At 34.0% G+C, this 17,117-nt stretch overlaps 2 protein-coding genes and 1 long non-coding RNA gene across 3 annotated transcripts in view; all 3 read left to right on the top strand.

Moving 5' to 3' along the window:
- Positions 1-1,563: 1,563 nt before the first annotated feature.
- On the top strand, positions 1,564-4,015 carry LOC105440263. The gene is made up of 3 exons (XR_004063913.1): positions 1,564-1,674; positions 2,232-2,348; positions 3,908-4,015. It is a non-coding gene; the product is annotated as an uncharacterized LOC105440263 (long non-coding RNA).
- Positions 4,016-4,876: 861 nt separating this feature from the next.
- LOC105446606 (fibropellin-3-like) lies at positions 4,877-10,326 on the top strand. Its single transcript, XM_011683621.2, has 6 exons — positions 4,877-4,984; positions 5,450-5,563; positions 7,213-7,326; positions 9,244-9,357; positions 9,893-10,006; positions 10,265-10,326. The coding sequence occupies exons 1-6, from the start codon at positions 4,954-4,956 to the stop codon at positions 10,324-10,326; spliced, it is 549 nt and encodes a 182-aa protein (XP_011681923.2). The 5' UTR covers positions 4,877-4,953.
- Positions 10,327-11,286: 960 nt separating this feature from the next.
- The window catches only part of LOC592605 (fibrillin-2), a 59,737-nt gene continuing 53,906 nt past the window's right edge, over positions 11,287-17,117 (top strand). The window contains exons 1-9 of the mRNA XM_030985075.1: positions 11,287-11,317; positions 12,260-12,523; positions 12,980-13,096; positions 14,313-14,423; positions 14,766-14,879; positions 15,244-15,357; positions 16,146-16,259; positions 16,463-16,576; positions 16,930-17,043. Coding sequence (XP_030840935.1) covers positions 11,287-11,317; positions 12,260-12,523; positions 12,980-13,096; positions 14,313-14,423; positions 14,766-14,879; positions 15,244-15,357; positions 16,146-16,259; positions 16,463-16,576; positions 16,930-17,043 — 1,093 coding nt within the window. The remainder of the gene's footprint in view (positions 11,318-12,259; positions 12,524-12,979; positions 13,097-14,312; positions 14,424-14,765; positions 14,880-15,243; positions 15,358-16,145; positions 16,260-16,462; positions 16,577-16,929; positions 17,044-17,117) is intronic.

The raw sequence follows: 17,117 nt of genomic DNA on the forward strand, positions 1-17,117 counted from the left end.
CATTTATTTGTTATCTGTTTGGAAATCGTTATATATATTTATTTATTATATTGGTCGTTTATTTTGACAGGGTGGCCCTTTCAGTTATAAAAACTGCTCGACCAAGGGGCCCGGTATCAACATAATCAAAAACATATTTACAAAACATATAAACTTTAAAGTTATAATGAACACAAAAGTTGAACAATATATAATGTTAAAATGAGCGGGGATGAATATAATATTAATGCAAGTATTAAGTAAATTTTAAACTATGTTTAAAATTATGTGAGAGAAAGGAGTTTGCAGTGTTTTTAAAATAAATCTAGTGAGTTTAATAAACTCAGTTTAATATTCAATATTTTAAACTGTTAAACTGTTAAAAAAGAAACAATCTGAGTAATCCAATTTGGAAATCTTCATCTATCCTTATCTAGTGCTTTATGAATAGCATTTCATTCAAATGTATATACTATGGAATTCAAGCCAAAAAAGTACTTGCAAGCAAAAGATCAAACTCAAGGCATCGCCTGAATATGTATCAAAAACGGATTGAATACAAAATCCTAGTGGTTGTCTTTAAGACACTCCACAATACTGCACCTAAGTACCTACAAGATCTCCTCACCATAAAGCAATCCCATTACTCACTCCGTTCTTCTGCCTCTACCATCCTAGAAGTCCTCAGAACCCGAACCACCCATTATGGGGACCGTGCATTAGTGCATAATGCACCAGTCCTCTGGAACAAGCTGCGAAGTGCCGTTCAAAACATTCAATGCCTAGAAATCTTTCAGAAACATGTTTAAACGGTTTTATTTTCTCAGAGTTACTAATGATATTACGTTGTTAAAATTCAGGAGAGAAATTTGTATATTTTGTTTGGTATTTGAGTTATTAGATAAGTGCGCTTTATAAGTATTTATTATTATTATTATTATTCTTGTGCTCAAAGTTTTTGCTTGCTTCAATAGGCTATTTTCATAATGTACTCAAATTTAATGCACAAATCTTCGTTAAGTGCCTCATCAAAAAAGATTTCATTCACCTATTGCGGATAATTGTATCAGTAGTCAGAATGTCAATTGCATTCATTCCATGTTGTTAGGTAGGACTAGGACTACCTAGGAACACGCCGGTGGATATGATGCTTAAAGGCGAACGTTCGGATTGAGCAAGAGCTCAATCTTGATTGACGAATCTTGAAAAAACGTAAGGAAATGCTTATGAGAACTAGCAAATGGTTTGTTTTATGCAATCATTTTAAAGCAAATGGATTGCCTGATCCCAAAGCAATTTGCGGGCAGCAATCATTTGCTTGCCCTTGTGCTAACATTGCTACTTGTTATGCATACGATCCATTTTACTCAATTTATGTTGAACCTTTCAGGTAAGTTAAACAAGATTTACAATAGAATAACAGCTGTGCATTGTCAAGTTTAACAATGTCAAATCAATTTATTAACATTTCAAAAATACAGTAGTATAATGGATTCTTTAAAGATACAAATTTCTCTTAGCAGATGATCAAATCGTGTTTGTTCGTAAGAAGTACATTACATGAATATCATTTTACAGATTTCAATGACTGCTTGCCTACCAACCCCTGTCTAAATGGTGGCACCTGTATAGATTTGGTCAACGAGGTCTTTTGTGTATGCCTGAACGGATTTTCGGGTACAAATTGTGAAATAGGTAAGACCATGATTTTCAGTTTATTATGATCGTACTGTTAAGCATGAATGAATGAAACTATAAACAGAAAATATAACTGAAATCATAAACTATATCCCCGACATGTGTCTTTTAAAGAATGACAATTTAAGATAATATCTTTAGAAATGTATATTTGTATATGTACAATTTCAATAGATAAGAGCTTGACAATATTATTTGTAGATGTTGATGCACATGCTCTACTTAGTTCCATATCCGGTGAGATTTATACTTTATAGATTTATACAGCCGTAACACAATATATATTTTGTCATATACCTACCGAAAAGGAACGAATAACATTGAATGCTCCAAACATGGAATTAAGGCTTCTTCTCCCTGCAGACTAGGTTATGTTTCTGCTATCAAGATATTTTAAAAAGATAATTACATCAATAGTGTTGAATATGGAATCGTATACAAGTGAAATCTGTTTAATTTTTATTATGCATAGTCCATGATAAAAAAAAATCTAAACGTGATAAATATATGTGCACAAATTTGAATAACATATACTTGATGTCATATTTCTATAGACATCGATGAATGTGATCCAGATCCGTGTGTGAACGGAGGGTGTGTTCCTACTGTAGGATTGGCAACCTACACCTGTATTTGCGATCAAGGCTTTACGGGACAAAACTGTGAAACTAGTAAGCATTAAATGTCTTATTTAGTCAGTATAGTTCTCAAATATTTTATGGGATATACATATATCAACAGCAGAATCAACCTAAACACTGCAGCTATCGATAAAAAAGTTGAGAATATCAAAGTCACAAAATTTAATTCAGATCTCTTTTACAAATTCTTTTCAAATATCAGCATATCCAAACGTATCATTTACTAATGCTATTCTAATATTGTAATGCTTAATATTCAGCTGAGTTTTACTCTCGATTTATGGGATTTCATAAAAAAAAAATCATTTAAACAGACCTACTGCAGCTTTACTTTGACATAATGTATATGCTTGAAGGATTTTCTTATATTTTGTAAACCTGAAGAAAGTGATTTTGCCATTATGTGTCATATAAGAATGAAATGGGAAGAAACCTTCACAATGCGAAAGCTGAGCAGAGAACAAATTAAAGAGGGGAAAACCCTCTTTTAATGTCGTAATGGACGACGATAAACTAGTTTATTCATTTATGGATTCCTTTTTTTTTTGTAACATAGTACATGAATAAGTAAATTGTATAAAAGAAAATGATAAACATAGAATAACAAAATGTGATTTTATTTAGATGTGACAATCACCCACAAAATGTTAGTTCAGTGTTGTTATAGTTCCATGTTGATATACTATATTCAAGATATGAGCTCCAAATGTTACTTCTATGTAAAAGAGATATTGCAAGTTTAAGTGCACTGTGTATTAACACAAAACTGACTTGTGAGTAGACTAGGCGATGCACCTTTACATTTTTGCATAGAATAAAGACCTATATGGAACTCAAGTCTGACTTTATAGATTCATGACGTGAGGTTCTAGTTTTTCGTTATCTCTTTCTTTATGTTAACCCTTTTAATGTCAGATAATGTTTTAAATGTTAGTTCTAGCTGTACACAAATTGCCTCGTGCTTTTTTTTAAAGGTCATTTGGTACCCTTAAAATAATGAATAAACTTGTGTTTTTACCTTAAAGGAACTTGGTTACATTCTTCAGATGAGAGATAGTGGTGCTAAGGTAGTGACTTTAATGCTAGATGTACAATTAAAGATAATCTGAAAATTTGAGTGAAAACGGACCATTATTTATGTTACGAATTGGGAAAAACTGATCTGATCGATTCCTTAATTCTACCAACTATATTAATACAATATAATTACATTTTAGGTGAATGGAAATCGTCAAAAAGCAACAACATGGCTCTACATTCCATTCCAGACATTTAAGTGTTGACAGATTGCCTGTTTTATGTCTTGTTTTCATGGAAAAACGGTTGGGAAAATTCAAAAATGGTTGGGATAATTAACTGTTAACCACTTTTAGAGGGTGTCATACATCGACTCCTTCAAAGAAAACCATAGATATCTTCGTAGTTTGATAATTTTTTCAGGATTTGTGCATGTCAGAGGGTTAGTACAGTAGAAGGAATATAGTAAAGAACATTTGATACAAATTTTTTTCTCATCAACCTTCAACAATGTTACCAAGTCACTTTAATTATACTTATCACTCTCCTTAACCCTTCTTAAACGTATGTAGATATAAATGAATGCAACTCGGTCCCATGCCAAAATGGTGGTACCTGTATAGACGCTCTTGCAAGCTATGTGTGTCAATGTACTACTGGTTTCGACGGGCCGAACTGTGAAACTCGTAAGTTAATTATCGATGACTATTTCAAGTAATATTCGTTACTTGGTAGTAGTGTAGATACTAAAGTAAAGTACCAAAAGTATGATACATCATTTTGCCCAGGAATTACAGACCATGTCGATATCAGTAATCTGGACTTGTTTCAAGAGTCCTGGACATGTAAACATGTCACTAAAATTTATAAATCCAAATTAATGTTGAATTTTGTTCTGGTTTTTATTTTGTTGGGTTTTTAGATAGCATTAAAAGCATTCTTCAACCTTATTCTCTCATCTATCAGGGATAATAGAGCCTATGCAACATTACCATTATTGCTAAGTTTAACTGCTGAAGCCTGGCATGGCATTCTTCACATATGAATAATTTAATTCCAAAAGGAGCTAAATCCACTCTGATGAAAATTGAGTTAATGATATCAGAATATTGTACCCGTCTTTCTACAAAATTATTAACCTAAATTTTTGGAGCAATTATGGAAAAATACACTTTCTAATATCACTTTTCCATAGACGTATGTACAAAATTAAGCTCCTTTTGGAATTAAACTCTTCATATGCATGTTGCGTTCCCATCCGCATTGCGAGACACATGCGACAAACCATTTAGCCTATGCCTTATTTGATGTAGGCATCACTCATTACCAACATTCCTTTTGGCTATAGTTTTGAAGTTGATATAAGAAAGTGATGATACTACAAAATTACCCTGCTAGAATTGTAATATCCATATCGCCATGTACGACCTAAGGTGGTGGACTTTAATGCAATGCAATATATAGATTGTACCTTGTGACTAATCGATAACATTGTATGACCAATTTTTATTGCAACATTTTATTTTTCCAAATAGCGACGAACGAGTGTATTAGCCTGCCTTGTGTTAATGGAGGAACATGCGTGGATCTTGCTAGTTCATACGCATGTACCTGTCTGATGGCCTACACTGGAACTAACTGTGAGATGGGTAAGAAAAGTACTGAATTCATTAAAATATCTCTGTCAAGCGTTTGGCGTACATTTCAAATGGGCATATAGCATAGAATGCTTCCTATTGAAATAAAATATATGTAATATGTAATATTATTGGCACAGTCTTCTAATAGTGGAAAGTATGGTTCTTATTCTGCCAGAGATATGAATCATGAAAATACTCAAGATTTATTAAAAGCCAGTAGAACAACTTAAATCGTACTAAATTGTACTAATATCGAAATATCAATGTGAAGTGCATTATAGTATTATAAAACGCATTATAAATTAGTATTATTATCATTATTATTTTTGGAATATTTGTTAATATAGCTATTATTTTTATCATTAATAACAAAGTTTCATCATATCTAATTTTATAAATATTATAAATATTATTTTCATTATTACTACCAACATCATCAGCATCTCTCACATTATGCATGAAACCTTTTTACAGATGTGAATGAGTGCTTATCAAATCCATGCTTAAATAGTGCAACGTGTATGGATATGTTGGGGTCATTCCAGTGTCAATGTCTTCCTGGGTTCGAGGGACCAACGTGCGCTGTAGGTAAGTAAATATAATTGCAAAGTAAAGTAAGTACATAATAGCAGTAACAATGTTAACATTGTTAGTAACGAAAATGACGAATTACAATTGATGATAGTAATACGCTAAAAGATCACAATGTTGCTAATAACAAAATGAAGCCGATAGAATGATGGACGGTTTCATTTTTATAAAATTCCTAAATATATGAGGTAGGGTAAAATGGATTCTGCAGCCCCAGTGAATTTTGAATTTATCAATATTTGGGAATTAAAGAGGTCTAATTGACATTTTTAGTATATTTTTATAATGGACATCTATATTTAAATCGCATCCGACACGGAAGGCTACATTACTCTATTTAATGCGAATAAAAATAAGGGATATGATATTGAAAGAACAATTCTGTTCTATAATAATGCTAGAAAAAATATTTTGAATAAACACATTGTAAATTATATAATTGACCTCCAAATTAATCATTTCCCTCTTTCAATTATGTTACAACCTCGGCCCGTGGTCTCGGTGAAATACAACAGTCAGGAAATTCTAAATTTGTCTGTTCATATATTTCGTTATAAGTATTCAAAATATTTACGATACGTGATGCCACATTTATATCATTACTATGAATGTCCAAAACTTGTCCTGTCTCGCTTTGCCCGCCTGACATATTTACAAGACTGGAGAGCTGATATTCTGGCAAGAGACGTAAGCCTGCCTTGCAAAGTTGCCCTCACTTCTTTGAGTATAACGGTTACTTCATGATACTTGTGAAAGAATAGACCAGTTCGGAGATAGCACTTGTACCCATGACCACCAAATATCCACGGATCTTTTAAACATGGAGGAGCCCCACTTTGTTCATTTGACAATAATCACTACCAAAGAGATGATAGTGCTTCAACAACATTTATTGTTCGCCCACTTGATATAAAATACTTCAGCCTGTGTTTCATAGAATGAAGTGTCGGTGCATGAACAAAGAATGATTTTGTTACTGTCATGAATACGTATCCAGGATTCGTCTCGATGGATTTTTACAGTTTTGTTGAAATTAATTTTATCTGCCCATATGCATACAATGTATAGTATCTGCGAAGTGACTATTAATAATAACAACTTTCTGGAACGTCTGATATTGAATGTCAATTAAGACCTGTCACTTAAAGTGACTCGGTAACATTGCGCCAGATTCTGAAAGTGACTCGGTAACATTGCCCCAGATTCTGAAATAAATCATGGATGTAGCTCATGCTGCAATCATACTTTTAAAACTTTAGGTCAGGCAGGAATCCCATGACTTTTACAAACCGATTGCTTGTCTGATTATCAGGATATTTATGATTGGAAATCTAAATTTCATTTTTCGTTTTCCTAACGATTTCCTAACACTACAGTCTATTCAGAAAAATGAGTATGGTAAAACCGATCACTCAAAGATATTTTACTTTTTAGAGGAACTTCATGATAATTTTGAATCGCATTTTTTTTAGGGCTTCAACATTACACCACATCACAGACACTGATAACACTTAGGGGCATGCATCTCAAATTTACCATTGTTAAACGATGCCTTTAATGCAAAAGGTTGTTGCATTTTCATTCCTATTATCGATTTCTTTATTCAAACTGTTATTTCTTGTAAATCTCCTTGAATTTTCAACCAGACACTGACGAATGTGCAAGTATTCCATGTCAGAATGGCGGAGAGTGCCTTGATTTTCCGAATGTGTACATTTGCAACTGTGTTTCAGGCTTCTCTGGACTAAATTGCGAAATAAGTAAGTATAGTACGTTTGACAAGGACTGTTCCAGTCTTCCAATAACTATATGACGGGGGATTGTAAGCTATAAAGTTTAGCGCTATATAAGGCTAAAAGTCCTCTAATTCCGCAAAACCTTTTAGCACAACTTTTCTCTAGTTTATCTTGCGGGTTGAGTGTGGCAAATGTAGATCAATGTCTTTCCAAAGGACATTAGTGCCGTGGCGGGACTCGAACCGCGGACCTTGTGATCGAGAGTCCGGCGAAGTTACCACTCGACAACGGCACCTCTACACGCCTAGACCCCCTGTATGATTAAATCAATAACCTGCCAAAGCATGGCCAGCTCTAGGCTACATCATTTATTCTACAGTATGTCCAATGGAATACAATGTATATACGGTACTTTTGTACTGTTATGATTATACTCTATCATATTTTGTTACATGTGATTTCTGAAAGACAAATAAACTTGAACTTGAAGATAAACGTCCTACCCCACAGTGCGGGAAAACGGACGCTTTTAAACGATAATGAAGATGAAAGTTCATGTCATATACAAATTCCTGAAAAAAATTTTGTTCGACGAAATGGAAGGGCCCATAGTCAAAGGCACATGCAAATCTTGCTTTGGTGGCTGACTAGAGTGATGTCCACATCTATGTAAAACCAATGATAACTTGAAAAGACAAAATTTCTTAAATTTTGGGGCTAGCCTCAATGATATTCATGTTGCTTTATTCTCCTCAGAAGTTTGGTTCGTTGTACGCATATTGCACCACATAATAATAATTGATTCTTATTGAGCGCTATTACAGACAAACTGATCAGAGTGCTATAACAACAGAAAAAAAAACATACAAATCATAACGATTAAATAAGGAACAGTGATTAAGATATCATGAATGAAATGAAATGAAATTTAGATACTCAAAACATACATTATGGATTCAAGATGGATACAGTTGGACTTTAAGTTTCTATTTGAAAGTGTATTTGCAGCTTGCTTAGTTTATGAACCTGCGTAGCTTCTGGACACTTGGCCATGCCATACTGTCTTGGATCTGAGCTACTTGGTAGGTGCAGAGATTATCATGGGACAGCATTTTCGAGGATGTGAAGATAATGCCAATACTATTAACTATAATAATACCATTAACTGTAAATTAAACACAAATATTCACCTTTTCTCCAATGAACTTCATATGATCTAATGCTAAAATACAGGAACCTTACAAAATAATGATTTTCTTGAGTTTTTCTTTCTACTTAACGGTAAGGGGGTGGGGGGATTTCGCAATAATCTGGGAAGAAAGCATGACAACGTTTCAGGAAAATGATATGAAACATTTTGTGTGTGAAAAGTCTTTAATATACACAACGGGTGTACTTTTACCCCTTGACTACTCAATTCCTTCATTCCCTTATGCTTTAATACAGGAGCTACCTGGCTCCCGTAGGCAAAAGATTAACAAACACAGGAGAGCGTTTCATTATTAGTTCTCTTACCTTCTGTAACCTCCCACGTTGTGGGAGCCAGTGGGAGCAGCATTTGATATCATAAAAGTGGACCAACGAATGAAGACTATTCTACGGCAATTGATTTTAAAGCAAATTAGGCATGTAATTCCGTTACTCTTAAATTGCCCTGTATCTTATTCTTATTCATTATGTTTCCTGCTTCACTACACGAAGATCTTTACATGGGTATGGCATTGAAAGATTGGGAAAATCAAAGAAATGCACATCAAAATGTTCCCTTGTAGCATTTACATGAATTCCATGGATTGCAGCTTGCAAATTACAACAACATACCAAAATTCTGCGAATTGTCATATAACAAATGTCTTGAAATATTTTCATTAGTTATTAAAATATCAATGAGTTCAAACAATAACACGGCAGAGTTATTTACTTTTACTATTTTTTTAACAGATGATGACGACTGTCGAAATGACCCTTGCTTAAATGGAGGTACTTGTGTAGACGGATCTAGGAGCTTCACTTGTATTTGTGCACCAGGGTTTACTGGAAATATGTGTGCTGTTCGTGAGTTGAATATATCATCCTTATTATTCTTTTAAGTGTTTATCAAATAATAAGGTTCATAAGGTTCAACAAATTAATCTTTACTGTTTGTACTTTTAGCGATAGAATTATATCCACATGGTCTAGCAGTTACATCATGACAAATGGGAGAAAAAGATGTTAAGTTTCACCTAAATGTGCCATTTACGAACACCAAAGTTTATACCAGAGTAGTGTAGTTTTACATCATATTCAAGAAGGCTTCTATTTCCATTAATATATACAACAGGCTTAAATACAAAGGGCACCAATATCGACCTTATGCAAGAATTGAACATGAAATTCCTATGATTTTTATGTTTTTCATAGCCACGTCACAAAGAAACATTTCCCCCCGTTTATGTTGGAACGGCATTTTGTGTGAATGTGTATTTCATATCTACATCTCATATCTTAATTTTATTCTTGAAAAAAATCTTTGTATATGGAAGTATTCAAATATTTGTAAATACTTAACAAAAACAAAAAATAAATGATTTTTTTCTCCATGAAACAGAATTGAACCCATGCCTTTCAGACCCGTGTCTTAACCAAGGGACATGTGTCAACAGAGTAACGTCATTTGAATGTGCATGTGCTGTTGGCTTCATTGGAATAATATGCGAAACAAGTAAGAGATTAAAAGAAACATATCATTGTAGAAATGCCACCAAGAAATCCATTTGTTCGAATTGGGTTTTGAATATGATAAGCAAGCTTTCACCCATATATATAAAATATGGCTCACTCCCTTATCAATTCTTTGAGTGGAACGATAAACATGCTCATGGGGCAGGATTATTCTTGAAAGAAAAAAAAAAATCATTTCTCGATTGCTTAGGATGACAAGAGTTGATGTGTTTTCTTCATACCTTAAATGAACATCCAGGGGATAGCTCTGACAAGACAGGAACAATATCCCTGTCGAACCTTACATCAGAATATCCATGAAAAATATCTCTGACTTATCAAAATTCAACAGTAATTAGTATTCTCACCCATATTAATTTTTAACAAATTTTAGTACTCCCCAATTTAAAGACAATCACGTGAATGTGTGGAAAACAATTCTTTATTTATAAAGATTCACTTCTTTTCTCAAAGTTAACTAGTGCATTAAAATAAATTAAAAGTTCAAAAAGTCTAAATACAAACAATTGTATGTTCACTCATTCTTTGATCACATTTATTGATCATGAACTCCATGGGCTAAAAAGATTAATAGCAACGTCATGAAGAATACTGATTTCAAATCTTACCTCAACTGCTTCTTGGAGCACTAGATCTGCCACAGTACGAATAAATTGCAACAAGGCTTTACAAACATAAACAGTTGCTGAGAGTTTTCTGCATATGAATAGCCTCACTTCAAATATTACAGTTAGACTTCGAATATACTAAATGTTGAGTTAATATATATATATATGTGCTGTCATATTTTTAGTAACATGATATTATCGAATAGTAACATTCATTTCCTGGGATCAATTAAATGAAATCATAACTTTTTTGTGTCTAACCTCATCGACTCCAAATGAGGTCAATCTCATACTATTTCAGAACCGTAAATAGAGGGAAAACCATTAGTTGTGTCTAAGCATATTAGGGATAATTTTCTTTGTAGTTCACTCCAAATTACATTAGAATCCACTCCAACGTGGTGGTTGAATATTATACTCCTTTGAGAGTGGGTTCCGCCATACCCGCCCCCCCCCAGAGAGTTGGTTAGCACTCCAAGCAAAGCGAACCTTAATAAAACTTATACCCTGTATCACTAGAGAGTACTATATCGTGTGCCACTTGACAATTGCAAAATGTGAAGATGAACTTTACAATACCAGGGATGTAGCAAAAGTGTGTTCTATTTGTCTTGAATAGATATCAACGAGTGTGCAAGCATTCCATGTGCAAATGGGGGATCCTGCAGGGATGGCGTCAATCAGTATGTGTGCTCCTGCACTACTAATTTCCAGGGTCCTAGATGCCGAATAGGTGAGTGCACGTCGTTGTTTAACATTATCATTTGTATAAAGGGTTATGTGTCGACCAGCAAACTGAGTATATATTGTGCCTTGCCCCAAAGTACACCAATGACCATGCATTTAAAAACAATATCTTATGGTCTGTTTGCACAACCCTTTCAAGCTGCTTGGAAGAGGACAACATTTCTTTTTCTCTCTTTGTTTAATGTGCAAGTTGCTACAAAAACTCGTAGATGCTATGTTGAAAAGCGAGGTTATATAATAATAATAATCATCATCATAATAATAGTAATTGTGGCTTCTTATGTAGCGCACATTTCCGTCACATCGTGACGCTCCTGGCCATTCATGTTCCCATTTGGTATTTTACATCGGCAGTTAACAATGTGAAAGAGGTTTATAAATATGAAAATCGATATAATTTACTCGTTGAACAAACGATATGGTTCAGTGTTGAAGACATGTATCACATATTGGAGATAACGTAATAATGGCTATAACATGTATCATTCTTTACTGAAATCTGAACAAAAATAAAAACTTTTCAATTAATGTTTGTGAAATCTTAAAAACAAATTTGCTATCAATGTATCAACTTTTCGTAAAGTATTGATATAATAATCTGGAAAATATGAGTCATGTTCAGTTAACCTTTTTATTTTTATTTATGAAATACAAGTACTGGATTGTCTTTACTTTGCCTTGGGTTTAAAGGGATAATAAATTGAATTGAGTGGAAAAATGTATGCAGCCAGTAGGATAGACCAGTTGCAAGAAGAGTTGAGAACAGTTTTTCGGCAATACTAAACCGATCATACTGGTACTAGATCCTAGGGAGAAAAAAAGGGTATTCATACTCCATGTTTTTCATACAAATTTTTCTTCCGATTAAATTGACACAGGTAGAAACATACCCCTCACTACAACTCCAACAACCACTACACTAACTTTTGACTGGCCGGCACAGCCTGGAGTCACTCTATATGGGATATCTCTCCAAAGTATCGACGGAAGCTCCACGCCACCTGCCCAAACACTGCCAGGGTCTCAGACGTCTGCAACATTCACGGGACTTGAACCGGGGAAAACCTACAGAGTAACTCTGGAAACTACTGCAGATGGGGTTGACTACCCACTCAGTGAAGATTTTGGAACAACAATCCTTCGTAAGTGAATAAATCAAAACCACCAGGAACCCCCCCCCCTCCCAAAAAAAAAATAAAAAAAATGTACCGTTCTGATGTAGACTAGGTACTTGTAATTCCGGCGCATCTAAAGATAGTTTGAGCCATTTACGCTTTGAAATTGACAATTACCAAAACAGAGACCATGATGGTACAAAATAATAACAAGAAAATCGAGAAATTGTTTGGCCAATGAGAAAGCTAATGATTAAATGAAACTTCGAGAGAATTAGAGCATATTTGTCATTGGTAAGTCAAATCATTCTGGTGTACTTAGCCAGGCAATGACTAAGTCTGATTTTGCCAATTGAGTTATTTTTTCTTCTAAACAGGTTAGACGAGTGGATTTGAACCATAATCGTCTCTCTAGAAATGTACGTGTGATAATTTGTTATGAATACCTTAACTGTTTTGCACGTATTTCCCCTTTTCCCGTAGCTCCATGTAACATTTCACCTTGCTTCAATGGTGGAACATGTCAGGATCAACCTACAGCTGCTCGTGGTTTTATTTGCCAGTGTACAAGTGCATTCACAGGGGATTTCTGTGAACAGGGTAAGAGTTACCAAGTCAGTATGATACAATAATAATAATAATAATAATAATGATAGTAATAATAATAATTATAATACAAATGATAATAATTAAATTAATAAGAATAACAAGAACAGCAAAAAAACAAAACACTTATAATGATGATGTTAAGGTGTTGTGGTCTTAGTGGATAAGTCGTTGGATTGTGTATCACAGTGTTCGCAGTTCAAGTCCTTCTACAGCACTAATGTCGTTGGCAAGATATTAATTACATTTGCCACTCTCTACCCAGGTGTTAAATGAGTACCGGTCGGAAGGAATTTCTTGAATGCTGTGAGCGCACAAAATCGGCTGCCTAGCAGAGCCGGGGTGATAGTTGGAGCGCCTTGAGCACCATGCATGGTGGATATGTGCGCTTTATAAATATCCAATATTATTGTTTTTGTTATTATTATTGTTGTTATTAAAATTATTATTATCATTATTATTATTGTAATAATGATAATGATTACAGCAATAATGATTATAATACTACTACAACTTCTACAACTACTACTACTTCTATTAATACTAATATCGATAATAATATTAATAGCATCAGCAATTAGTTGGGCATAATTATCCGGGATAGCCTCATTATTATTAATACTATTTTCCCCAAGGTCCCTGTAAACGTAAAATTAATTTTCGTTTACCTTGATCAGGCTTTAGCTTGGCTACCATGACAAGGTGCACGTGCATTAAATGAATTTCTTCCTACCAGGTACAGGTACAAGACATTTGTGCTGGGGCAGGGATCATTTTTCTTATTTGTAATATAACCATTTCAACATTAATTTCTGTGGCCAAATGTAAACAAAACCAACCTGGAGATTGAGAGATTTCTGTATTTAAGTATACCACTAAGTTTCAATATTTGATTCTTTCTGAATATATTTAAAAACTCATTAACAAAATGAAATAGCAACAATAGATAACAATGTTTGAATATTAATATTAATAAAATTAATAATATTAATTCAACTGGAAGATAAGACTACATTGATGTTTATCGAAATATGTTACCGTATAATAAAAGTTCTGTTAGTGTATATGTCCAAACTAATTGCAAAGTGATTGCATATGGCTGCGATAAAAAAAAATCTCCCATAACCTCCCATTTTTTAGCTTGTATTGTGAAATAAAAAGATTGTCGTAAATCACATTTCATACTTTCTTTAAATTTCTGTTTTTCAAGATGTCAACGAGTGTAACCAAAACCCATGTGTGAACGGCCAATGCATCAATACATTTGGCTCTTACATCTGTATTTGTGAGTTGGGCTTCCAAGGCACAAACTGTGAAGAGAGTAAGTATTCTCCCTTTTTTGAAAATGCTGAAGATATCATGATTTATCAACAGGGACATGTATAGCTGGTGTTTTGCTTATTTTCGCTATCTCAGTAGTATAATCTTTATACTAGTTAATGTAGAACCAAGATAAATAGGAGAAAATGTCATAAAATAATTGATTAGAGGACTTAATTAAAGCCTTTGAAAACAAATTTGAGTAGGTGTTGGTCTCCTGTCAAACATTCTCATTACCCATGTTTACGTTATCATCTAGAGGTAGAATATCTTTGATTGACAATCTAGTGGGTTAAGAATATTGCATGGACTTCCTCATTGTAATTAATCATCTAATTAACAGATATCAACGAGTGTCTGAGCAACCCTTGTCGAAATGGAGGAACGTGTGAAGATCTGGCCAATCGATTTGTATGTGAATGTGCTCTTGGATTTACCGGTACCAACTGTGAAACCCGTGAGTAATTGGATAAATAGATAATTTTGTTAAAAGGAATGTAGAAATAATCTCTATAAAATACTATTTGCATACATGTGTGTAATTTATACGCATTTTCAAACTGATGTATTTTCGGAGTGAAATATGTCTTTGTAGACTTTAATAGATATAAGCTCTTTCTTATATCCCTTTATGACTTTATAACTCAATGTTTTAGTTTGCACATTTCTTTTTGCGACTAGAGTCAGCTATGCTCTCTTGGTAGAACATTCAAAGTCTGCTAGGAAGCTTTACTTTACACCACATAACATTTGCTAGTTCGTTCCTCTTCTCAATGAAAGACGTTCACATTTTGTTTTGTTATGACTAATATTTGATTTAGAGGTGGATGTTTGCGACAGTGGACCTTGCCTCAACGGTGCCACGTGTCTAAATGCAGTTACTATATTCATATGCCAATGTGCACCCGGATTCCAAGGCACGCGATGTGAAACAAGTAAGTTTTATACTCCATTGTTTTATATTCATATTTAGAGAGAATTAGCATAATAATCATGTGAACAGGAAATAATAATGTGAAGATAGCGTTGTGACACAAGACAATAAATATCAGCATACTTAAATAAGAAGTGGAAGATGATATAGATTAATCATTGTTTTGGATTAGATATTGAGCATTACTTTATGCATAGCTCTTTGTTCTGTGTTAATGATATGTGAAAATTCAATGTTTTAGAAAATTCTGAAGGTACCTATTTTGTTGTACTGTTCTGGTGTTTTTCCTTTTCAAATTCACATTTCATTTAATAAAGTAATAAATAAAGTATCATTGTAAAAAAAATACAAAGACAAATACATACATAGTTTTATACAAAGTTGCATCTTTCAAAATTGAATAAAAGAATGACACTAAAAGGAACACACACACACAATAGAAATAAAGAGTAGTCGTTTACAGCTTTGCTTATAGCATTTACATATGGCCGTCTACGATTTAACATCCATGCGATGTTCAAAGGTTGATATTGTCAACAATGAGTACAATTTTGCTTCTGTCTTTCAACTCCTCTACGTTCCAACACTTCAATATACTCTAGGCTACATGTCAATATGCAAAAACCCCTCGGCATGAATACATATCTAAAACATTGGAGTGTTAGAACGTAAGGTCGTCACTGATAATGCAAAGAAGATTATACTTGTATACCTCTGAATAAGATGAAAATGAGTCATAAGTGAAAGGTGTTTATTTTAGGAAGAGCTATGCTTTTTTTTCTTTTAAAGATATTAACGAATGCTCCAGTCAGCCATGCTTAAATGGAGGGACTTGTTTGGACGATACGAATAGATACACCTGCATGTGTCTACCAGGCTTTGAGGGAACCAGCTGTGAAAGAAGTAAGTTCCAAACAGAGCTGCATTTTTCCTCGATAGCATGTTTATTAAAGCTGTAATTTTAAACAATTTTCAAATCTTCTCTATGAAGAGTAACAAATCTAATGTGGGCATAGGGAATCAGTAGGCCTACATTCATTCAACGAACAAGAAAGTGTTCAGTATTGTTAACATCAAGCTGTGTTATCCCTTCTTTTTTTTACCAGGAACTGATACTTGCATTAGTAACCCTTGCCAGAATGGAGGAACATGTATCAATAGTGTTGGACTTTACATTTGTCAGTGTGTTCCAGGCTTCCAAGGCACCAACTGTGAAACACGTAAGTAAACGATGAAATACAGAAAGAAAATGATTTGCCCCTGAATGGTAGTAATGATACTGAGAGTCAATGGGTCGCAATACCTGGATTGTTAGTGATTACAGGGAAATATATCTGTAGAAGTTTATATATATATATACTTTTGGCTCCCTCACAGATATACATTTACAGCAGTAGAGAAGTGACCTAACACGAGTGCTATGTGCGGAAGTGTAACCATTAAGACAGAGAGAGAGAGAGAGAGAGAGAGGGAGAGTGTGTGATTGATACACGCCCATGCTTAAAATGTCTAGTAATCTGGATCCGACACCTTGTAAAATCATGATATCATTTCATCTGTCCATTATTCCTAGAAAACAACGAATGTGCTAGCAGTCCTTGCCTGAATGGAGGGGCCTGCACGGACGCAGTGAACAGATTCGTCTGCACATGTCCCAGTCAATACAACGGCTTGCGATGTGAAACAGGTACGTATAGAAACCCATATTATAGGACAGTCTGCATGGTTATGTGGCTTTAACATTGAATTTAATTATGTATA

Source organism: Strongylocentrotus purpuratus, unplaced genomic scaffold (assembly GCF_000002235.5).
Source record: "Strongylocentrotus purpuratus isolate Spur 01 unplaced genomic scaffold, Spur_5.0 spur5_scaffold_14, whole genome shotgun sequence".
In the NCBI taxonomy this organism is placed as follows: Eukaryota; Metazoa; Echinodermata; class Echinoidea; order Camarodonta; family Strongylocentrotidae; genus Strongylocentrotus; species Strongylocentrotus purpuratus.

What these genes read in the sequence shown, in the direction of transcription:
- LOC105446606 (XM_011683621.2), top strand. Translation starts at nt 4,954, where the DNA reads ATGGCCTACACTGGAACTAACTGTGAGATGG. An exon ending in TGGAACTAACTGTGAGATGG is followed by an intron (nt 4,985 to 5,449) that starts GTAAGAAAAGTA and finishes ACCTTTTTACAG; the next exon opens with ATGTGAATGAGTGCTTATCA. An exon ending in TGGACTAAATTGCGAAATAA is followed by an intron (nt 7,327 to 9,243) that starts GTAAGTATAGTA and finishes TTTTTTTAACAG; the next exon opens with ATGATGACGACTGTCGAAAT.